We start from the raw sequence: 24,911 nt of genomic DNA on the forward strand, positions 1-24,911 counted from the left end.
TGAAGCGAGATTAGAGTATTGGTGGAGAAAAGGCCCAAAGGGGAGCAACCATAGTCAGCTTCAGTTCAGAGGAATAAAAGCCTTAGTTGAAAAAAGATAAGCAGCAGTAGATCACTTAGGCAGGCGAAATGGCACGTCATTACCCCGATTCAAAAGGGACGCGTTTAGTGACCATCATCATCATCATCATCATCACCATCTCTTGGCACAACCATTTTTGTTGTGCAACAGCTGCTTGGTGAAAGCTTGCCAGCCGCAATTGTGGCCAATCCCTCCGCACTTTTGCAAGTGGGGCGCCAACAGCAAGCCAGAAGATAAATTGTGAGAGTAAGTTCTGACAGCCACATCATAAAAAAGCAGCTGTAACCTTCAGCAAACATTTGCCACCAAGTTTCGGCTTCAACTCTGAATGGATTTCTTCCCATCGCATGTTTACCCGGAATCTTGTGCTGGCCGTCAAGGCAAAGTAAGTCATTGACAAGGTTTTGGCATCATGTACGGAGGATTTGTTGCCTCCACTAATGTCAGGCTGCCAGTTCTTCAAGAAAACCATTTTTGACCTACCAATTTGACTAATTCTTTAACATTGTAACTCAGCCGTTGGGAACGAAGGATAAGCGCCCCGCATAGTGCGGGCACCACAAGTACCAACCAGACTTCGCATCACAGTGGGTCCACAAATTCATTAATTTTCGCTGCAGACAAAGTATCTGAAGAAGTTGCACAAATAATGTTCCTCAAGTTGCCTACTTCAACAAAGTGTGTTTGGTGCAATCGTGAGAGCCCAGCCACATCCAGTAGTGATACACTATCTGACCTAGTGTCACTAAAAAGCCTTGTCACTAAAAAATTCTGCAGAAATTCAGAAAATTATCCACTAATACATAGCATTTTGATGCCGCTTGTCTTGAGTGTGAGTTTTTTCCAGCCAAATTTTTTGCCTTTTCTAAATCCTGCTCGACCAATTATCTCCATTTACGCTATTCTAATGATTAGAAGTGGAATTTCGCAAAATCTGCATTATTGTAAAAATGCGCGGCAATAACCCGTTCGCCAGTTCTCATAATTATTTTATATTTTATTTTTTTTATTAGTTTTCCACAATTTTGTGCAACCAGTTGTCTCCATTTATGCCATTGTCGGGATCACAGGTGGACCTTCCGCGATATCTACATTTTTGTGGAAATGCAGGATGTTACACGGTCCTGGCTGTGGAGGTACTCGGCAAAGAATGCTACACATTAATAAATGCCTAGTGTCACTAAATAAAGCACAGCTTATGTATGTAGCAGTTCTAACCTGGCTGCCACAGAGTACTTCTACAGCATTCACAATTGTCAAAGCTACCGTATATACGTTGTCTCCGTACAAAATTTGTCAGCTTATAGTACGCACCGTGTGCGTGTCCCTTCTTTTGTATGTACAGTAAAACATCGTTACAAGAGACACTGTTACAAGAGAACCTTGGTTATAAGAGACATTTGAATGAAAGCGGTTTGGTTGGCCTTCCAATGCTTGCCATGTTAGCAACTTTGCATACAAAAGACCTTGGTTACAAGAGACACGTTTTCCGGGTCCTTTGAGTGTCTCTTGTAACGAGGTTTAACTGTAGTATTCCTCCTTGTGCTGTTTTCCTGTTATTTAATTTGCATCAACAAGCTCGAGTTTACACTTTACCAAAGTTTCTTCCTCCTCCTCCTTTTACCTGACGAACTTCTGCACACGTCATTTCATTTTTCTAAGATGTGGTTTTGTCAGGTACGGAAAATGGCTGCTGCTGTAAGCGCTGTAAATCGCAAATAAAGAACGCATTTTAATTCGTACGGGATTTCAACCCAAGTATCCACAGGACGAGCCCAGTACCACTGTGTTACCTCCACACGCTGCTATTAGTGGAAGCAAAGCTAAACCAGAGCATGCTGCTTGACTAATGAACATGACGGCACAAGAGTAGGCGCCCCAGCCACGTAGAACTCGGGGAATACTGGGGAAGATGTGGCACACGTCGCCAATCTTTCTGTCGAAGTAATTTGCAGCAAAAGGCGAAGAAACAAAAGCAAAGAAAGAGATGCAAATACGATGCGACAGCAACGTTGTCATTAAGTATCGCCAGGCTTTTGCCTCCAGAGCCCGTAAGCAGACTCAGTGCCCTGAAAAAATTTTTTGCTACCACCAGTTTTTTATGCATTTCTGTTTCATCCTTTCCTTCAATGCCTGGAAAAAAAATTTTCTGTTGCCAGTTTTCCTTCACAAGCGTTTTTTACAAAAACATTTTCAATACTGGTGTCATTGGGAAGCTGGGGCATTCAATCAAATACATTTTATGCCACTGCAATATAAACTCAAAAAATATTTTTTGCAGAAAAAAACGCTGTGTTGGACCAAAGAATTGGCGAATTTCTCGACTTTAATGAAGGAGTTAGAGTTCGAGGCAGGAGAAAAGGTAGTTGACTACGGGGTTGCTGGCAGCAGTTACCAGCACTGGTGGTGCGTATAGCTCAACTGTCTTAAAACCTACTTCTCATTGTAGATAAACTAGCACTTACCAAAAGGATATACGCACAGATGCCATTTTGTGTTGTGCATGGGTATAAGTTTGCAAAGCGTAGAGAAGTAGACTGACGAGAGAAAAATTATTGAGAAAAGGAGCTAGTCACTGTATGACCCCGGACAAACACGAGGCAAAATTTCCCAGGAGGGAAGCATCAACACACGGAGCAACCATGGATCAGTGTTTTAGTAATTTGCCTTGTCAGTTCTAAAATGTCCATCTTCATGTTGTACTGGCCACACACGGAACTAGCCTTGCACCCAGATAATGCATTTACCTTAGCCCAGTGCACCTACTTTCCGGCAGTCAAGACGGTTTATTAGCACTGCTAAGTTGTTTTATTCGACGCTACCGATTCGTCTTCGGCTACTTGTCGACGGAGGGCGTCCTGGCAAATCCGTTGGTGTAGAAGGCCAGAAAGCGCTGGAAGACATTAGGGTTGTGTCCCAGCATGCCCTGGTGGGGGTCGCAGCTCTCGAACAGCCGGTGCGGCTCCCCCTCGACCCACACCTGGTTCTTGACCCCCTCGTCCGAGGACAGGTCCAGCGTGTTCAGCTGGTAGGCCAGGAAGCCGAAGGTGCTCTCGTCACTGTACGTGCACTGCACCGCCAGGGGCTCCGGCAGGGTCAGCGTGTCCGCCTGCAATTCCAAGGGGCAGAGGTCGTGACCTTTGACCCGTGCAGTTTGTGCCACATCGTGAATGGCAAGACGCTGGGCAATGCGGTAGTGCATAGCTGACGAGTTAATTGCATTCGCTTTTGCCAAAGTGGCAGCACACACGATCCCAAGTCCTGCACTCCTTTTTCGGACGTCGCCCCAAAATGACCCGCCGTGGTGGCTCAGTGGCTAAGGCACTGTGATGCTGAGCCCAAGGACATGGGTTCAATTCCCGGCCGTGGCAGCCGCTTTTCTGGTAGAGGCGATAAGCGAAAACACCGATGTGTTCAACATTTCAGCACACATTGAAGATCACCACGTGATCAAAATTAATCCAGAGCCCTCCACTATGGCGCACGTCATGATCTGTGTAGCGTCGGTGCGATAAACCTCATGATCAATCAATCGTCCCGAAATGTGCAGTTTCAACCAAGTGCTATGGGTTCCGTCCAACTGCTGTCTAGCAATAGAGGCTTAGTTAGCACTAAATGTGGAAACTACAGGTACAGCAGGTTAATCAGAGCAGAAAAGCAGCTCTTTGAAGCTGGTACACGGTGGAAAAGTAGAGGTACAAGCTTAAACAAAATCCCACATTGGCTACAACAGTGGCTCACCCCCATGGCCTGCCTGCCCAGAATCCGCTGCTTTTGTCGCCTAACAATTAGGTGAGCTGTGTGTGTTAAAAAACACATACTCAGCAGGTTTCGCAATGGATCCTCCAAAAATCACTGGCAACTGTTGACTGCAAGTGCAGAACTTGCAGTGTTGTATTGTTCAGCAATATAAGTCTAGAACAATTTCCTCATTACAAGAGCGTCACGGCTGCAGTCAGATACACTAAACTTCGCTTACGCCACACACTTTAAGGGGGGAGGTGGGTCTTTAGACAATTTTTTTTATTATTAGTGCCAGCTATATGAAAATTGGCAGTCTTAAGCATTTTTTTACACTGATTTCAAATATGTAATTAGTTTTAACGTAGCTTCATTTGTTCAAGAAATACGACACTTTGAAATTTACTTTTGAGGCATTTCTTACGGGGGTTTAGAGCAATTTCGCTTTAGCAAACTCAATGATGATTTATACGGCCTTAATGCCAAAGGTCTACTCTGGGGGGCTATGCTATTTTTATTCATTTCGAAGACTTTTGCAAAGCATGAAAGAGGTGAACATTTGATATCAACAATTCGTATAAAATTGCCTCATTTTTATTAATTTTTGTAAATAGGTAAACAATGACAGAGCAATAAAAATAGCATCACCCCCTAGATCAATTCAGTACGAATACAATGGTACCAGTCTTGTCATCCTAGCCTAAGAGCAACATTACAAAAACCCCCGTAAGGCAGAGCTTGGTCTTGCAAAAAAAGAAACTGAGAAAAATGCATTTGAAGTTTTCGATCACGGTAACTTTTGCTACAGCATAGCTACAACAATATAAATAGCATCATTTTGTAGCTCTATTCTTCACGAAGAAAAGCATACCAACTATGTGACTGTAACACAAAAATACCTCTGGAAAGATTGACATAAATTTGCACGAATACCGTACAAATTGCGAAGGAAAACTAAATTTTCTACTGTTACACTTCAGAAACTGTATATCCTCATTCACCTTTTCTTTCAGTGTCTTTACAGAATACAGAAAGGCACAAATACCATGTGCTGCTGTTATTTTTGTGCTACCAATGAGACTAAAGCACAGCAGCCACCCAGAACTAGAGATTGTCCTGCTATGCATCTCAAACCTACAGCAACGCTGTAGGTGAAATGCACTTTGGTGACCAGTGCTTCAGTGATACAAATAGCATCAGCTGCTAGACCAATTCAATACAAATTAAATTATACCAGTCTTGTTATCCTGGCTAAAGAGTAAGATAAGGAAATACCACGCAAGGAAGAGCGTGACCTCGCAAAATAAACTGTAGAGCTGCAGGTGGACTTCGATTTGGCGATGGATACCAGAGTGATACAAACAGCATCACCTGCTAGATCTATTTATTGCAAATTAAATGATACCAGTCTTATCATCCTAGGTCAAAAGCCTGATAGTGAAACACTCAGTAAGGCAGAGCATGACGTTGCAAACTAAGAAAGGAAAATCTAGTTTCTAACTCTTGCTACAGCATGGCCCAATATAAAAATCGCCATGTCACTCTGTTCCTAAAGAAAAAAAAAACAAAGTATGCGACCGTACCCCAAAAATAACCAGGAAGGCTCTATGCAAGTAATGAAAAACTTTTGTAAACAGCGCTGGAAAACTGCACTTTTTGCTGAACCTTCACGTACGGTAGTTCCTTCTTTGCACTTCCTTCAACGTCGATGCAAACTACAGAAAAGCACAAACATGTTGTGCTGCGGACTTTTTTTTTCCCACAAATATAACCAAAGCACAACAGCTAACTAAATCTGGACGTTTCCACGCGGCGCTTCTCGAACCAGGTTCGTACGTGACAGGCGATCTCGGCACCGCCGTCTACGGCGTCTTCCATCGTGTTTTCGTACGCTTGCAGCGCGTAGTTCCTTGAGGTAAAGGTCTCCAGGCATTGCGGCACGAGACATAAAGACGTTGTGACAGAATCGCAGTCACTAACGGCAGAGAAAACGCACCCGAATTGAAAATACTGCGGAAGCGGACGCGCGCCTGCAAAAACAAAACAAAAAAAAATGGCGGCTCAACGGCGCCGGCCAATCAGAGACGCGGAACGGGGGGCTCGACTCGAGCGCGCGTGCTCCTGCCAATCAGCGGCTCCGAAACGACCTTCAGTAAATCGGCGGTAACGCTCGTTCTCCCCATGCGACGCCATTTTGAGATGGCGCAAAATACGCACAAAGAAATCAGCTACAAAGCGAGCCCAAGATGGCCGCCGCCGGCAGTCTGCTTCGAGTGTGGCGCGCGCACGAAGTTCAAGCTTTTTTAGCCCGGTTTTCGGCGTTTTGCGGCTCCCGCTGCGTTTTCAAAGTCGTTTTTGAGATTATTCCCGATCAAATTCAGCAGTGAAACTTTTAGAGTAGGTGCTTGAAGGTATAAAGACTTCAAAAATGTGTTTTTCCCAAAATGCGTATTTTCGCGATTTTGGACCATTCTAAGACCCGCGTCCCCCCTTAACTTCGGGATGCCTCATGTAAGCTTGTGTTACATTACCAGATGCTTCCTTCACTCCTGCTCTGGCAACGAGTTCTACCGACTCAGTCAAAAAGACAACGAAGCGAGGCAACAAAAGCGGGAAGGCGTTCGCACAGCCAGAGTTTAACGATGCTCTTTCTGCTAAGAGTAGAGTCACTGTTCAGCAGCGCTGTACTGCAGAACACAGAGCGCCAACTTCTTCGCACCAACTTTTTCGTGTTGACTGCCATTGTGCCACTCCCAGCTACACACTGTTCACAACACTTTTTGTTCCAGGCTATACACAGCCTTTCAAATTTGGGGGGTTTAACGTGCCGAAACTTACCCCTGGGCTATGAGGCGCACCATAGTGGAGGGCTCTGGAATAATTTCAACAACCCAGGGATCTTTATAGTGTGCCGAGACCTCTACACATGTGTTTCCCAGCCTTTTGCCTCCTTCTGAAAAGCAGCCCCAGCAGCCAGGATTACACCGGCCGCTTGGGCCGCTTCACAACGGGATTACACCGGATTACTCGGGCTCAGCAGCACAACGCCTTAGTTTCTGAGCCACACTGGTGGGTTATTTGTAGCCTTCGTTTGCATCAGTGCTTGTGCAGTACTCCACTGCAGCCCACAGATAGTTAAAGGGACTCTGCAACAATATCGATAAACACTTTCGCTTTTTCCTTCGCATTTGAAAGCAGTGCAAATGCTATAGTTATCACCAGCACGGAGCAATCCTCCCCAATTTGCTTGTCACAGCACACCTGCCTTCTGCTTCTGCTTTGCTTTTGTGGCTTTCCTTTTAAAGTGGCTATCGAATGTATTCACTGCCACAACTGAATGGAAAGCCGGCCAATAGCCACTACACCGCTGTAATGACGTATTCCAGTGGTCGAAGAGCACCAAGACCAGGAAAGAGAGAAGCATCTTTTGAGCAGGTTTCCAAGTTATCTTATGGGCATAGAACAGTAATTTCTAGCTGAGGTACTCTGCAACCCCCTCATCTAAGTACTGGATGTGTTGCTTGACTACGTCCAGAAGTCAGATGAAGCAGATCGCGCGGGCCTTCAAACATATAATAGGAGGAAGGTCTTCTTCACCAAGCATGACGCCTCAGCTATGACGAAGGCACTTGTTTTAATGGAGCAGAACTGTCTCTGGTCTCATCCAGAGCACCATTATGCCTTCTTGCACTACATAGACCCCGAGCTCATGATTAAGCTGCCAGAGCGATTTCCGTGCCGACTAGAAATTTTGTACCACCAATTGCGCCTCAATGGAGCACTTGCAAAAGCGTACCTGTTTCGACTTGGTGCAACCTCGAATCCGTACTGTGATAGCTGCAGATCGCCAGAAACCGTGGAACACACACTGTTAGAGTGCCCCGCTTACAAGCTCGCAAGGTGCCGTTTGGTGCAGGAGATCGAACACGTACGCCCAGGACCGATTAGCCTAAAAGTGCTCCTTGATCCATGCCCTCCCCTTCAGCTCTACGCAGAGCACTAATGGCGTTATTTGCATACCTGGACGAAATCGGCATCGCTGAACTGATAAAAATACCACTGAAATCGTGATGTTCATCGAACTGTTCACACACACTCCGTGATGCCTGCTTTTTTTTTTTTTTTACTTTTTTTTTCTCTTTTTTTTTTCTATAGGGCCTCTTCTACCCTCCCCTACCCATTCCCCTGCCGAATAGCATGTCAGTGTTAAGATTCTGGCAAACCTCTCGGCTTTCTTCACTAATAAAGAGCTTTCTCTCCGTCTCCATCCCTTTTTCTGCAAGCAAGTAAGATTTCGAGAAAAGTTGAAGAAAGTGTTGCAGGGCCCCTTTAATCCACACTTTGGGACGACGCCCGTGATTGGCACCCACCCCGTAGAGGTGCCTGGCTCTGGCCGCGGCGAACGTGAAGCAGGCCATGATGGCGCGGGCCAGCTTCTCCCGGGGGAACCAGAAGTAGGGGTACGGGTGGGTCACGTGCAGCGTGTGCGGGTGCTGGTTGAGGGTCACGTGGGGCACCGCTGCATTTAGAGACAGAAAAGGAAGGATAAGGTAACGTGCCATCACACGCAGTCTTACAGCATCATGACCGACTGGAGCAACCAAGTGGTTGCACGCTGCGCCCTGATCAAGTGCGTGAACTCCCTCTTGCTTGCAATGAAAACCTGGCAGAGGTGCCTTTTGTCTATCATCTTTCTCTATTCTGGTCTCTGCTGCTTGCGTTCATTACAACGTGGCCTCCTTCCCGTTGGATTATTTTATTTTCTTTTGCAACATGTGGTTAAGGGGGACTCCCCTGTTAACTTCATGACCCACAGGCTTGCTTAAGAACCACGTGCACCAATACAAAAAGTTTCACGAACAACCAGAAGTGTGCACAACAGCCTAGATTGGTTATTTTAGAAATATATGTCACTTCTGCACTGAAATAAAAAAAAAATTGAACTCTCCCATGGCACACCACTGCTGCCACCTAATGAAAACCAGACCAAATAAAATGCATTTCTTGTTTTTTTTATTTCAGTAAACATCTGCGATATTTCTAAAAGAAGCAAACTAGGCCGTTAGGAACATTGTCACAGATTTGTAAAACCTTCTGTATCAGTACATGATTTTTAAGCCATAGGAATGTGATCAGGTGGGATCCCTTTAACTTTTTATGTCGTCCCCTCAGCAATTTTATGAAGGGAAGATTCATGCAAAAGATGTCCCTCAATGTTCTGTGCAGCCAATCATAATTCAAACTGGGAACTTCAGTATACATAATTATCGATAGCATCATGGCAGAAATTTAACAACAGTTCAACAATTGATAACACCGTATTAATAGTTTGCCAACAGCAGCCTATCAGTGGCATTACACTGAGAGTTTCGCTTTAAATGTACCATCAATAGTCAATCAATTATGACTAGTACCACCAATGGCCTTCTCAATACTCCTTGTATGGGAAGTACTATCAATATGTTTGCGTCGCCCCTGGATTGTTTTCCTACCCATTGAAACTCTCCACCTACTGACTACAGTCGAACCCGGACATGTCGAATTATTGCCTATATCAAACAATGTAAACATCCCCTTGGAAACCCAATGCAAAAGTATGGCGCTGTTGTACGCATGTATCGAACTCCCGATCACAGGCACAGCCGATATATCGAACGCCATGCCGCAAGTGCCCCTCCAAGTGCACTTCTCCTGATGGGATGGGGGCGATGATGATGATGGCTTCTCACGGCGCTGCCGCGCTCTGTGAGGAGGTGGCATTGGCATCGCTGCATCACTTTGACGCCTTTGAACACATCCTCGCACGCTAGCAAGGAAGGCAGCAGCACAGTAGGCAATAAAGGAGGAGGGGAGGCCTCCCCATGGGCGCAAGTTGCCAGGTTCTTCCTACTGCCACGCACGCCGCCCGTCACTTTCTGGCCGAGGCAGAAGCTGCTGCCGGCGCAGAATCACAGACGCAGATGCGGGCGTGGAAAAAATGCCCGCAAGACTCATAGCAACCAATCGGAGCGAACAGCGACCCACAAATACTTGGAAATGCGCCTGCTGGAATGATGGAACGACGGAACCAATAAGCACGAGAGAACACGAACGAGGGACAAAGCTGCACATGCGGCAGCGGCGGCGGCGCAGGTGTCCTCTAGCGACCATTCTGGAAACCAAACTTTCCAGACTCGCCAACTTTTCCACAGAAGGCGCCATTTGCAGTTTGTAGATAAGGTGCTACAGTCGAATCCCGCTACAATGAAATTCACGAGGCGTGCAAAAATTTCACTGAAGCGAAAACTCGTTGAGGCAAAATCCGCCCAACACACCACGGAAGGGCAAGAAAAATAGCCCCGCATATTTCCATACGTATTGCCGTACAAGGCATGTCCACCGAACTGATTACTTCCAGATAGCTGCTAGGCGGTCGGAAGGCCCCCTCTCGCTTGTGGTAGGAGCGGTGCCGTTGTCTTATCCTCTGACAGGGCACGGCAGCAACTGACCTTGGCAGTCAAGACGCGCGGCCTTGCATTTAACGCGATCATGCGCCCGCGACTAAGACAGGATGATGTGGGTTTGAGAGGAAACACGAAAACATTATTTTTGCGTTTGACTTTGAAGAATTGTAGAAGGAAAACTGCAAGGACAGGTGCTCACAATGCATACATGACAGCGCTGCGCCAGCAGCACAGCACGTTGGCGCGATTTCAACTGTATACGAATTGGCTGTAGCTCCAGCTTGGTGAACCGGGCCTGCACCTCATGTAAAGACGGGCAGCCAAATCGTCATCACCAGCAAACAATGGCGTCCACCTACCAGTTTGTTTTTGTTTTGGGTGGTGGTGTGGGTGCACGATGCATGTTTTCGGTGAAACTAAGCATTGTGAACGTATAAAAAGTTACAAATATCTGGCGTTATGCTTATTTTGTTGCAAAACAAATGTTCAAACCCAGTCCCAATGAGCAAAAATTCCATTGAAGCGAAAGAAAGCCAGACAAATGGTTCATTGTGGCGAGGACTTTGTTGCACTGACTTGTATGGCTAACTGATGGGGAATTAAAAATATTTCGTTGAAGCGGAAATTTCGTTGAAGCGGAGTTCGTTGTAGCAGGGTTCGTTGTAGCGGGGTTCGACTGTAGTAGTCAAGGAGCTTGTTCATAAGCTCCGTGACATTGGGCGACCCATATCACTGTTCACATTTTATTGAGATCCCATTTCAGGTGCTTGCACCTCCCAAAATCTGTTTCTAGAACCAAAATTTTATGCCTAATTGTCCATGAAACTCCGTTACATTCAAATTTCGGCAATCAAACTTCGTTACATTCCAATTTCGGCAAACAAGACTTCATTGCACAAATGTTGAAAATACACGAGGTGCATGCACTTGAAGTTAAAGGAAATCACGTGGTTCGTTACATTGGGGTTTCATTGCACTGAAATTCGTTACATCAAGGTTTGACTATTCCCTCACGTTAGATCATTAGTAAGATAGACAAAAGAAAAAATTGGTCATTCATGCCCCCATAAGTCATGGGCTACTGGCAGAACACTGCAGCAGCAAGTAAAAAATGAAGCGGACTTTCAGAAAACCTCACACAACCAAAGCAGAGTCCTCTCTCAAGCCCACAACAACCTCTGCACGACACAACCAAAGTGGGAGGGGTAGGGGGTGAGCACTCACGGTAGACGTCGTCCATGCGGTAGATGTGTGCCCGGTCGAGGTCCAGGGTGTACTTGGCCGGGTAGAGGTCGGGCAGCGGCGCCTGTGCCGTGGCCTGCACTTCCTCGGGGCTGCCGAAGGGGCCCAGGGGAACCCGGCTGGTGGTCAGGGTGTCCGCCTCACCCTGGAACACCATCGTGTTCCCATCTGCAAAGAGCCACCCACACGAGAGGAGATGAAAGGGAACCTCACGGCCGATGCAGCCGTGTACGGCGAGCGACCAAAGCAGAGCAGAAGCAAGGGCGGACTAACGACGAGACACACCACAGTACTGGTTCGGGCCTGTTGGTAGAACATGACAAACAAATTGAAGCGCTAGGATAACAGGGACAAGTGAGTAGACACACGCACAGGGCGCCTGTGTGTGTGTTTACACACACCACTTTGATTGGAGACAACAGAAGTGCCACTAAATGCTTTCAGCTTCAAACTCATTCCTGCTAAGTAGGTGTACCAAGCAGCCTCTCGCTCCTCTTCATATTCCACCATCTGCTGGAGGACCTGTCATTTATTTAGAAGGCCTCAGGCAGCGCCATCTATCTAGGACCTCCGTTACCTTTGTACGTTGCTAAATAAACAGCTCCACTCCTGGTCTCGACTGGGCTAATCTTGACTCTCTGGCCTCCCACAACAACAGTGTATGTTCCAATTGCTTTGTTTTCGTCTTGTTCGTTACACTTCGGACTGCATGTGATCCAAGGCAGCTAGGTGGTTTATTGTCCAGAATTATTACAAACCAGCACCTTGATCGATGCCTATAAATGGCATTCATTGAAAAGTTTAGTTGTCAATTTCTTCACTTGGCAACACTGGAAACAGCCACGAACATGGCCGAAGCACCATAGACATCGCGCGGCTTGTGCCACTGCGCCCACCCACCGCTGAAAAAAAAAAACGGCGTGCATCGTCTGCTCCATTTAAACCCGATTCTCAGTGGTGGTGTCAACAGAGATGTTATTAATAGCGCTCACATTGGGCTCGACGCATTACTTTGGTTTCGATGGGATAAAGTTTGGAACGTCCAACACATCATGTGCTTAGCACAAGTACCGCCATCTCGTAGAGCCCGACATAACCAGTTACAGTGCACTCACATGGTTGCCTGCATGCGTGCCTCGCCAGTGAACACAACCTATAGATTTTATACTGGAAATGGATGAACACAGTTACAAATCTATGAAGCGTCGCCTCCAAAGCACCGAAGAACTTCCTCCGAAACATCATCCCAGCTACAGTAGCATGCCTGGGTCACAAAAACAACCACGAAGCACGCAAGCCTCGCTACACATGTCCGAGCAAGAACTACGCAACCAGACCGACCGCCACTTGAAGCAAGGCCCAAGGAAAAGCGGTGCCAGGAGGCCGGTCACTGCTCACCTGCCTTCTGGAAGCAGGCGTTGCTGAGCACCTGGGCAAAGCGGGTGCGTTCCAAGGCCTCGGGCAGCTCGCTGGTCAGCTTCTCGCACAGCTGGTGGTAGCTGGCCAGCACGTTGGTGCTGCAATTGGCACAAGGCAGAGGCACAACTGATGCGGCCGGCTGTAGTCCACGCAGAAGCAGGTTAAACAGCCGCATGAGCGCTACTATACTCCAAAGTAACAGTCAAAAGAATTCCACCCAGAAAGCCCAAAGGTTATATTGAACGCATTCCGGAAGTAAAAAGAAGTACAACTGGGCAGTGGCACTATGAGACGAGGGCATTGCATTGGCTCAGACATCAGAGTTTTTGCATTCATAATCATGCCCATCATCAACACTGTCATCAGTTGGCAGGCCCCAGTGCCACCAAGGAGGTGATGAACGCGGTGGACATCTTGCATCCTTACACCAGAACGCAGGTCGACACCGAAGCCTCTGCAGATTTAGTGTTCTTGGAGCGCCGTGTAATGCTTTCACTTTTACATAAGCGCCAGCAAGCGAAAATCACCCAGTCTTTTTTTTTTTCTGTTGAATAAAGTGTTTGAGAGGCAGGACCACCTCAATTTATACACCTTGCATTTTGGTTTTGTTCTTCCGTGATTTTCGCTACGGTGGCTACAGTCACCATATTTGTGCTAGCATTCAGACGAAAACTTCATGCAATAAAAACCTGGAGTTAGGGAAAAATAAAAAATTGCAAACTTTTTCAACTTCATTACATCCAGGTTTAATTGTAATGGTGAGAATGATGCTGCCTTGATGAGGCTATTTCGCACCACCAGGCAGTGCTTGAAAAGTTCACCCTGAGTATAGGTGCTGAAAATTCGTGGTGAGGTGAATATCAAATGTGAAAGCACCATTTAGTATACAGAAAGGCAACAAATATTCATTCATCCCAAGCCAGGCTGCACTTTGTGGCTGCCTCTTAAGAACACTCAAATTCGCTCTGCCCTTCAGCACTCTCCCAATTCGGTGCTAACTTTTTGTACAATACTCCCTGCCTGTTTTTTATTTTCTTTCCCATCATTTTCCCACACAATTTACACAGGCTTTATACTTAATCGCACAGGGTGTGCCAAATGCCCCCTTTGTGAACTCGCAAGTGTGTGTCCTGACACACCGCCACCATTAGAGCAGAAGGTGGATACCATAAGGAGAGAGAACCCTTTCATACCCCTCTTGTCGCGAGAAAAAAAGATGCATCCCCCGCAATTTCCACATTTAATTGCAACAACAACGCAGGGTACGACGACACAGTCTGGAGTGTATCTGCCACATCCAAAGTGAGGAGCACTAATTCCCGCCCACTCACTCTGCTGGATCCCTTTCCCTCATAACGAGGGGCACCCCTCTTCCCGACAGAGACTTGCCATTTGCCAATCCCCCTCCTGCAGCCTAATCTGTGCCTTGCTCTACTCCTCACCCCATCCCTTGTGCGATAAGCAGGAGAAGGTGGGGGAGCACGGTAACACAGTCGACAAAGCGAATACACTTGAACCCCCGATGGGTGAAGCATGAACCACATGGCGCATTTTTGCATGCAATTCGTGCGCGCCGCCGTTGCGCATGCGAATTTTTCACGCCGCATCGACGATTGCGCGCACGCGGCAGCTTCTGCCTCACTCAGAAGATGACGTGCGTCGTGCACGGCAGTGGGAGGAGCCTGATGACTACTGCCAATGGGGAGGCATGCGCCTCATGGCAGCAGTTTCGAAGTGCTCAAGACATCCGGCTGGCTCCGCCAGAGATGCTTAGGCTTGCCACCCTGTCAGATATTGTACGGGTGCTTTCACTAGCGGCGTGGATGATGTTTTATACCACTGTTTTCACCCACTCATTTACCGCACAAGCAACTTCGTGTGTGCTTTGAGCGGCATTTTAGAGAGCGCTTAGAAGTGGTCGCTCGAGCTCCCTACGCTACTTCGCGGTCGAAGCCGCCGCCACGTTGCCGCCGCCAGCCGCGCCGCGCGCATCGTGCGGGTGGTTCCGCGGTAGCGTCAGTGTGCCCGTGGCGTGCGCGGTGCGTTTTTGCGAGCAGAAAACGCTCCATGCGATTCACGCTTGACGGGGTAACAACGCCCGTGGCCCCACACTTACACCTTCCGGCGGACGGGCACGCCGTAGTCACGGGGGAAGCGCCAGTGCGGCTTCTCCACGTCGAGCTTCTTGGGCAGCTTCAGCTGGGTGCAGTCGTACAGGTGCACCTGGCACAGGGCCTCCCTGGCGCGGGCCTCGTGCGCCTCCCCCAGGGCGTGCTTCCCCACGTGGGCCCCCAGCTGCGCGGGCAGGCCCTCGTAGCGCAGCGTCTTGGTCAGCAGGCACGCGTGACGGTCGCCTGGCAGCAGGGGAGGAGAGAAGAGTGGCGGGGTGGTGACCACAGTCGTCCTCCATCCCCTCTTTTTTGGACAGTAACAGAAGGATCGTGCAAGCAGGCCCTTTTCATTCACTGTTTTAACGAAAAAAACATCACTCGATTTGGTAAACCTAGTAAAGTCCCTGGCACACAGACTGAACACAAAATGGCTGAATAAGAAACCACTCGAAGGGTGCTCAGCTTTAGGCCAAAGTTCTGAAGAGTTTGAAAATTCCTGGAAACAAAGTTAAGCAACTCAGTTGAAAAGAAAACTCGATGAATTGGGGCATGGAATTCGAACCAGGGGCCTCCGGAATGCGAGACAAGCACGTAACTCCTCCAACACCGCCGCAGCTTGGTAACTCAAAGTGACTACAGGTCGGCCTAGTGAATGCATTGTGTCTTTTGAGTTGGAAATGTGTGTTAGGGACGTGCACTAGGGCACACAGGAGTAATCTCAGCGCCCTAATTACACCAGCAGCAAAGTATGCAGGTACATGCAAGTTATTTCAATGAAGAAAAGAAGAAAAAGACACAATGGGAAGATGATGATGATAATGAGAGGTCCAGTTCAGAAAATGGATGCTAATGCTTCCGCAATCGCTGTCTCATAAAAAGTGCCTAGGTGCCCTCGCAATTTTTTTTATGTGCAGAGCACTTTAGGGGCTCGCCTTGTCGTCGTAGCTCGCTTGCTGGACCCAAGTACAGCCACACGACGTTCCGTCATAGCAGCTGTCGTCACAGCATACCCCCGAGGCTTTGAAAGTCAAGGCGGGAATATACAGTCAAAAGTGTTCGAAACTCGTGAACTGCTGGTGCTTGTCATACATCTCCCTGTTGTTTAGCGCAAAGAAAACTGCAGGTACATTTGAGGCAAAATATACGTAATTAACCGACAGCACCCACATTCCTGTAGTTACAAACGCTCATTGGGTTAGTTTTTATGATAGTAAGCGAAAAAAAGTGGCAGTGCAACGCCGGCACGTGTGGGAGCAAAAGCAGGCACAAAAAGAACAGAACTACCACTGGCGCAGTTTCAGGTAGGGGCATGCGAGCACTGCAAAGGCGGGAAATTTGAATTGCATCGGGTGGTAGGAGTGAGCGGATAACGGCGCCACAGCACATTATGGCGAATCACTGCTCTGCATTTCCGACAGCTTTCACATCGAGTGGAACGGCTTTAGTTTTTTTTGTTGTTGTTTTGCCCACCGACACTGCTGCACAGAGGCCGTGAGGGGGCACACACAATCCTTGGATGAAGGGTGAAAGTGATAGCACGGAGGACGCCATAGGGTGCCGAGGGCCATCAACAGAAGCGACAAACATAGAGTTTTGTCAAATACGTAGTGACAACACCGCGCGCAAATCACTTATTCACTTTCATTCATATAAGAGCCATGCCTAGCGGGGAGGGTGGGTAGAACTGGGGAGATTGATATTCCTTTCCGAAAGATAGGTACAAGCCCGGCACTTCGAATGCGATGCAGAACGCTTGCTAAACGTGCTGGTGTGCCAAGCCTGACCTCTAAGCCGACCCAGAGTACACCAAACCCCATTCATTCACAAAGAGAATGCGCAGAATTGAGCTAAGAGGACATTTTTACAACAAAGAAAAATCACGGGTGTTGCAACAAATATTGGCATTGCTGGGGATCGAATGCCGGGTGTTCGTTCCCAATTCAATTCTCTCCTCAGGCCGCTGAGGCAGAACAGCGGAGCTCTTTTAGGAGTTAGGTAGAAGAACAGAAGGAGTGCTCCAAGCCAAGTGGCAGGCGGCACAGCCTCCTGCACACAGGAAATGCCAAGCTAGTACCGACAACGGGGCGGAATCTCGCCTGGTGACCCTGATGCACCATTTGGTGCCATGGAATCACTTTCCCACCTAGCTGCTCAGAAAGGCTGGGACGACCCACCCTCGAGCAGTCGTGACTTTTGGTGCACGATGTAGGCCTCCTGGTCGTGCCAGTTGGGGTTCCGGCTGTCCGCACGCTGGCTGTCTGGGATGCCGTGGGGCTCCGGCAGCTCGAACCTGTTGCCAGTAATCGAAGAGAGAACACATCACATGACTTAATGAATTCGCAGATGGCAAAGAACTGAGCCATGGGAACAGGGGGGGTAGGGAAAGAGGTAAGCCCCAACAAGATGATGAGCGCCAGGCCACTAGCAAGGATTAACTGGGCTGATACGACCAGGTGTTGATTCTGTTCAAGTATGTCCTTATGCGCAGATTCAGTATCAGAATGTTGAAAAACACCACGGTTGTGTCGATGCAGATCAAAAGTGGAGCAGTGCAGAGTACGATACAGTTAAAACACGACCTGACGAAGTGACCAGGAACCATGAATCATTTCATTAAGTTAAAAGCTTTGTAAAATTGGGACTAATATTTCAAGCAGTTGATTCTACATTCAATGACTCAAGGGAGGCGCATTCCAGTAGCTGCCATGAGAATGTAATTGTGGTGGCTGCAGTGCTCGCCGGCCGATAATTTAGCAATGCGCTAAAAGTGCACGGTGAAAATAATAGCGACAAAACGCTAGGAGTTCTGGGGGGAATAAACTTACTTCCTGGGAAACAAAAGCCTGTGATTTTTGCCTGCACGTGCTTCGCTAGCATTGGCCGGACAGACTTTTCGTAGCACGCAAGCGCATTGAACGCACACTCAGTTCCTCCGTAGGCCCTCAGTTTTGACGTGGCACAATAATCTTCATGGCATTCTGACGAAATCCATTTGAAATTGCTCCTTTTTTAAACAAGTATGTTTTTTGAAACACTTCGTTGAATCAGGAATGGCACTGGATCTATTTCATTTGTTTGAGTTCATAGACCAAATTTGTTTGTTGGATCAGGAAATTCATAAGATCGGGTTTTGTTAGGCCGAGTTTTGACTGTGCGTTTGTGTGGCATGTTAGGTTCACACACAAAGTGACCGTGACAGTGGTGTCAATGTCCCTTGTTACATGGGTGAAGGTGTGTGTATGAGTACAACTCAACCTGTTGTGGTAGTGTGGTGGTCGAGGGGCTTGCAGGGGAATTGCCTCCATTCTGACGGTAACCAGCCAAGAGCCATACTTAACTTGTTTAATGCATGGCGAGTAGGGAGCAACGATGACACAGGAAGCAGAGCACTGGCGTGCTTACAACAGGACAGCTCGAACAGGAAGAGAAACGTTTTTCCACGAAGGCTCAGGACTCACTGCCCCCTCGTCAGAAGTGGGCTATTATAGACTCCAATGCAATGGTCAAGCCCCGACACATCCAAAGCAGACAACACACACAAGAAAAAGCACTCTCGCAGTCGGACAGGCGGCGAGTCAGACGCCGCTGCCAGTAACGGCCGCTGCGGTGAGCCTGTGCACACTCAAGAAGGTTCCCGCCGCGTCGTATTCTCGAAGTCGCATGAACACTGCAGCATGTAATGACCTGCACCGTTTAGACCTATAAGCTGTTCTCCTCTCATGGCTCCAATGCTATGCGGGAAAGCACTACAGCACATTGTTGCGTTGAGCGCTGATGAAGCCTGTTCACTGCATCAACACACACACACTACAGTCTACTCGTAACACTTTCTTCCAGTAAGCTAAAGCCCCTCCGTACTGCTCTCGTCCGCCACCTAGGTTAAGTAGCACCAACCAGCCCTCCTCCTTCCCTTTACTCCGAGCTATGGAAGCGGATGTGCTGCCATGTTTTGTTGCCAGTGTTTCCGCCACCGACTCTGCGACCGGGCTATCACAGCCCGATGGTACACGCATTGGATGAAGCTGCATTGTTACTTTGCTTCCCAAGCTATGTCTAAGCCCCTGCCATAGTGCTTTCATTCACCGCGAACTGAACACGATCGAGGGGCTTCATCCTTTTCCTGACCTATTTTCCTTTAAAAAAAACACATACTTTTCAGGTATGCATTCATTGGAAGGTGGTGCAGTGAAAATGTGTGGGCTGCACAGCGGTGTTACTTCCCCTGAGCACCTCCACACATTGGAAGTGAAATTTTGGGGGTGTAACACACCAAAGGTACACCCGGGCTATAAGGCACATCGTAGTGGAGGGCTCTGAATCTGTGCTACCTCCTGGGGATCTTTAACGTGAGCCAAAATATCGACACAAGCGCATATTCGCTTTTCGCTTCTATCAGAAAAGCAGCCGCCACGGCCAGGATCGAACCCGCATCCTTGGGGTTCAGCGGTTCGTTAGAAATGATGCGCTCTGAATATGACTCAGTTTTTTCATTTTTGTTTGCCTCATTTCCAATGAGCTCTTTTAAAATTAACCTACGTTTGAGGTGGGCACCTGTCTTGCCTAACTTTTTTTTTCCTAGTACATTACCACGCTGTTCTAGTTTCCCTTTTCACAAAAGAAAAAGACGAACACTAGCCCCACGATTTTTTCTCAGGAGACCAGACAAGAGTGGAGCCTCTTCAAGTAGGCAAGGCAGCATCACATACACCAGCCATAAAGCTCTTCGAGTGCACAACCAAGGCTAACTGGTATCCCCTTCGGTGGCCGTGATTGCCACGCACAGACTGAACTGCAACCTAACTCAACCCAAGTAAAATTGTTTTTATACCAGTACGCGCTGCTACTGCAAGTGAATTATGGGGAAAACCCAGTCCATCAAAGCCACAAATGTTCATTGCAACCGCAAAAAAAGACAAGACAACTTAAATGCCCACATCAACCTCTTAAAAGGACTTAAAGGCCCTAAAAAACGCTTAAAAGCCTTTAAACATTTAAATGCCAAGGCTGCAGTCTACTCAAGAGGCTTCGCCCGTAACTGCCGAAGACCAACCGTCAAACTCTGAACTTGAAGGGATCCTGCAACACTGCCGATAAATGCTTTCACTCTTTCCTTCTTGTGTGTGTGATTTGCTTGTCCCAGCCTTCCGTTTCTGCTTTGCTTTTCTGGCTTTCTTTTTAAATTGGCTATCTAACGCGTTCATTTCTTCAACTGACCGAACGCCAGCCAACAGCCGCTACACCGCTGTAATGACGTAATTCCAGCAGTGAAAGAACGCCAAGACCGGAAAAGAAAGCGAAATCTTTTGAGCGAGTTTCCAAGTTATCTGGTAGGCATGAGCAGTAATTTTTGGATGCGGTACTTTGCGGACCCCTAATCTAAGCACTAGATTTGTTGGTTGATTACGTTCTGCAAGTTTTTGAGGTTTCAAAAAAATGTTGGAAAAAGTGTTGCAGGGTCCCTTTCATTTCATCCCCTGCGAGCAAAACTTACGGTTCGAGCTCAAACTCGTTGGCAGCGACGTCCAGCGCATCGTGGATCTCGACCTGCTTGTCGAGCAGGGCCTGTGGGGTGGGGAACTTCTGGATCTTGCGCAGGGTCTTCCGCGTCTTCCACAGCCTCTTCCGCCAGTAGATGTCACTCTGCTCCCGCAGCAGTGCCGTCAGCCTCATCTTCGTGCCGACCCAGTGACACGGGACTGCTTTCCTGCTTCACAAGATGGCTTGGGTGTGCCCTCTGAAAAGTTGCCGCATCACTCCCATTAGTTCAACATCTGACTCTGGTTTCGCAGTTAGTTCTTGTTACACATCCGGCAACCACTGTTCAAATGCTTTTTTGCATTTGGTGCTATGTGTGTTAATAAACTTGCAATACCCTCGCGAATGTCAGGTTCGTTAATAACATCCTCAACTGCATTCTAAAGGAATGTACCAGATGTTCACAGTTTAATTATTTACCTCCCTGTCTTTTATAGTTTGGGCTGCACACACCCCATGCACGCAGGTCTGACCTCGAGCTGGTTTCTCCATTGATCTTGGTGAGGTGTGAACTTTCCAATGCTTGAGCTGTCATTGTAGCCACCAAGATTGCCTTGTGGATGCACTTTTCTCAGATAAGACACGGTTTAGAGTGGAATTCTTTAGCTAATACATAACCATACTGCCTCGTCGGAAATAATTTAAACAGCTGTTCCTCGAAACAAAATCCCAGGCCATCTCCACTACTGCGAAACCTGGGTAGGGGTGAAGCATGCAGTGCATAGGTGTATTCTTGGCGCCTTGGAATTTTTGCCAACGGAGATGAAACCATTGGGGGGTACAGGTATACAGCTTTCCTGTAAAAGTCTCTTGTCTTTGAAGCACGAAGCTCTCTAGTGCGAGGCGTGAACGAGTGTCCCGGTGTTTTTTTAGTACGTGTTACATTCTAACGCGAGGCGTAACTGAGTTTCCTGGTGTTTTAGTACCGTCTGTGACTACATGAGACAACGATTATGATGACAACGGGAGACAGCAACAGCCCCTCAGGGGCTTTGCCCCTAAAAAAAAAAAAAGGACTGCACACCTCTCAAAAAGCCTGCCAGTGACATTTGCTTCACGAATAATTTTGAGGCTGTAGCAAACCTCATGAAAGTAAGCAATATTTAAGGAAACATTACTTCCAGCGGAACCTCGATAACCGGTACCTGATAGAACCAGCGCCAGAATTTTTAATCAGGAGCAATGCTTGGTGCGAATTCGATTTTCTAAGCAGCCCTGTTTGTAAAACTCTACAAGCTCGTTAACTGCTCCAGTTTGGCAAGCTCTAGTTAAATTTTGGGTACGGTTGTCCCAAGCACTGTTGAACACACATTACAATTTTTACCTCGAAAGACGACTCGTGTAACCGTACGAGCTGTAATGTAGGTTCAGAAAACCTAAGTACCCACTTACGGTTGCTAGCTTCCTACTCCCCAGAATAAATGCCCTTGATATTGAGCATTGCCAATAACATTTCTTGTTTTTTGTTTGCACAGGGCTTGCTGAATGGAATACCGTGCATCTCCTGTTACTCGCATATTTTGGGCGCAGTATATTGGGGCAGAGCTCACAGAAAGATCGTAACGCTATTTTTTTTACTGCAAAAGGAAAAAGGCACAAAGTTAAGGTCAAAACTAAACGAAGCTGTCCTTTGGAATTCTTCCAATTATCCGGAATATCCAAGACAATTTTAGAAGTGAATAAATATTTCGTAAAGAATACAGTAGCTGCGAAGCGAAACCGCCATGTCTCCATTTTTTGCATTCAATTTTTTTCTTCCCTGCGGCTAAACCTAATGAATAAAAATAACCTAAGTTCGTCTTCTGTATGACAGTGCCTGACCACCTCTGACTTAACAGGCCTTTGACAGTCAAAGTAATGGTGCCAAAAATAATTTGTGCTGTGAAACTGCCGCAATCAAACAACGGATCGCTGGTTAACTGCTAACATAGAGCTTCATGCATTGTATGAAAAAATTAAACTCTATGACTGCTACCTAGTAGTATTGAGCTATGTTCATAACAAGGAAACATAAATGCGCGAGACATCAAATTAAATGTGTGAAGCCAGTTTCGACTGGGTATTTCTGCATGCAGTTATAGGTGTGCGCTCCGCGTGCTTTGCGGCATACCATGCCCCACGGCTACGCAACAAAACCATTATTGATCATCTAGAAACTTTTGAGGTCATTAAGCTATTTGCTATGACAAAACTTTTGATTGTCGCTGCGCAAAAGCATTCTAGAGGCAAGGAACTCACACTTAGACATGCTTCTCTCAAAAACTTGTGAACGCCGCCATGTTTGTCACCTTGCCCAGTGTTTCCAGCTTTCTTAGCTCCTCTGCGTGCTGTTTATTCACCATAAGTGCAACTTGATTAAACATTAATCAAATAAACATTTTCCAGTTTTTTAGGTTACCTTAAGATTTTTGTAGTGAATAAAATAAACTACTAAATAGAAACATAGCCTCCTATGATAGCAGGCAAATGAAAAGTAGCTCACCCACCAGGCGGCGACGCAGCATTTTCCCGGCATTCCATAGAGAAATAAAAAAATTAGAAGAGCGGACACACGGGCTTATCGCGGCCGAGTGGCCTGACTCGCGCGCCGTCCGGCAGTCGGCGCAAGTGGTAAAAACTATATATTTAAAATTAAGCTAACACACAATATTATACTTTTAAAATTTAGTTACACATTAGACTACACATTTTTATTTGTGTAATAAGTTGAATGGCTCTCAATGTAAATTTTTGTGGCTTCTTTGCGCCAAGCCTGGCCAAGCCGCCAAGCCTCAAGTGCAAGCCGCCATTTGGCTTTTTCGGCAGCGTTTGCACGTGCGTTTCTGCAGCCTCGTGCTAACCGCTGTTGTTGAGAAGGAAACGCCTAGCGCTTTATTTGCGACATCGGTTTTGCATCCTGAACGAAAGGTGAGACTTTCTTTTTTAAAGTGCTGGTGTGGCGTATCATATTTACGTTTTCTTGTACTGCAAACGCTGCGAGCACTGCGTAACCTCAGGGAATCAGGCATAGCTAGTGCTGCGTCTTTAAGATAAGCGCTTTGGAAACGCCCCGGAAAGGCGTAAGACACCATTTTTAGCTGGACGTAATGGTATTTTAGGCTGGTTGTGCCGTTTTATCTAGCGCTGAGGGATGCCAGCGGTACGCGCCCGTCATCGCACGTAGCGTTTATGTGCCGCAAACGACGGCTGTGAGTTGCGGAAGTGGCCGGCCGGCCCGCGGTCCGTAGGCGAAGCAGGCGTTGTGCGCTGTCGCTGCACTGAATTACGTGAGCCGCAGGCTGCGTTGTATTATACTAGCTAGCCATTGCTAGCTTGGCCAACTGTTACTGCTATTATGGCCGTGATGCGCTGCAAAGCCGTCCGGGCTAACGTACACGGCGAAGTAGCCGTATCTGCATTAATTTGACTTATCTGGGCATAACCAGCAGCCGTACACTCATCGTAAGTTTTACACATGGGTGCATACCAAGCTGCCTGCGTACAAAGCGAACCCGCTCGCCGACGCCGATAACGCGCGCTCGTCGCTTCGCTTTGGCGCGCCAGGTACGGTAAAAACGCGTCTTTCGTCGGCAGATAACAGCTTTGCTCGAGGCGGGGTGAGTGCGCAGTGCATTGAAACCTTCAAATTTGGTCTTCGTTCTACATCGTATATCAATTCCGGTATCGCAGGCATTGCATACAACTGTTCCACACTTGCCGTTTATTCAAGCGTTTGCTCTCTTTTCTCTGGTCATATTTTGGCTAGTTTCATTAAACACGTATTGCGCAGATTGCACCTATTCAGTCGGAACGGTGTGTTTGTTGTCATATCTTTTTAAGGCATGGCCTTTGGCGGTCAGTAGTACTCAGTACGACGCTCACTGCTGCTTGCCGTGGTGCCCACACAGCGCCCAAATATACTTTCGCCAGGTGCCCGTTCTCGGGATACGTTTCCTTCGCGAGCCCGTGGGGCAACAGGTTTGTTTAACGTTCAGCTCGCTCTCGCTCTTCGTCCTGATTTTACAAAAAAAGATAAAGGGATTCAGGCTATGTGAGCAGCGTTATCATTCTTGTTAACCCAAACAATAGGTGAATTGCATTAAGAATGTGCCTAACCAGTGTTGCGAAATTACAAAGACCCATATTTTAAGTGTTGCTAATAGCTTTACCGCATGATTGCTGAATAGAATAAGAGAACTTGTGTTTTAAATAGGTGGCATGCACTGGAGGCAATACTTGAATACTAGTTGCAGTGAAATTTACAGACTATTCGCATATCATCTGTCATTGCAAGCAGTTTGTGTACTATATCACCTATCACCTGTGCAGGTCTACAGGTGCCCTCAAGACAGAGCCAACC

The 24,911-nt window shown here is 47.3% G+C and overlaps 1 protein-coding gene across 1 annotated transcript; it reads right to left on the reverse strand.

The window, feature by feature from the left end:
• Positions 1-2,719: 2,719 nt before the first annotated feature.
• LOC144179336 (large ribosomal subunit protein mL37-like) lies at positions 2,720-22,944 on the reverse strand. The gene is made up of 8 exons (XM_077707632.1): positions 22,811-22,944; positions 20,529-20,771; positions 17,212-17,327; positions 15,043-15,280; positions 12,906-13,024; positions 11,490-11,675; positions 8,193-8,341; positions 2,720-3,190 (listed from the first exon to the last, which is right to left on the reverse strand). Exons 2-8 carry the CDS (start codon positions 20,705-20,707, stop codon positions 2,918-2,920), a joined length of 1,260 nt encoding a protein of 419 aa, XP_077563758.1. The 5' UTR covers positions 20,708-20,771; positions 22,811-22,944; the 3' UTR covers positions 2,720-2,917.
• Between the last annotated feature and the right edge of the window lie 1,967 nt (positions 22,945-24,911).

This window comes from Haemaphysalis longicornis, unplaced genomic scaffold (genome assembly GCF_048455015.1).
Source record: "Haemaphysalis longicornis isolate Haplotype H1 unplaced genomic scaffold, Haemaphysalis longicornis Haplotype H1 scaffold_4, whole genome shotgun sequence".
NCBI lineage: Eukaryota > Metazoa > Arthropoda > Arachnida > Ixodida > Ixodidae > Haemaphysalis > Haemaphysalis longicornis.

Coding starts and splice junctions, on each gene's coding strand:
- LOC144179336 (XM_077707632.1), bottom strand. CDS start 20,707: ATGAGGCTGACGGCACTGCTGCGGGAGCAGAGTGACATCTACTGGCGG. Junction 11,676..12,905: donor CGCCTGCTTCCAGAAGGCAG/GTGAGCAGTGAC, acceptor GGCTCTTTGCAG/ATGGGAACACGATGGTGTTC. Junction 3,191..8,192: donor GAGCCAGGCACCTCTACGGG/GTGGGTGCCAAT, acceptor TTGGAATTGCAG/GCGGACACGCTGACCCTGCC.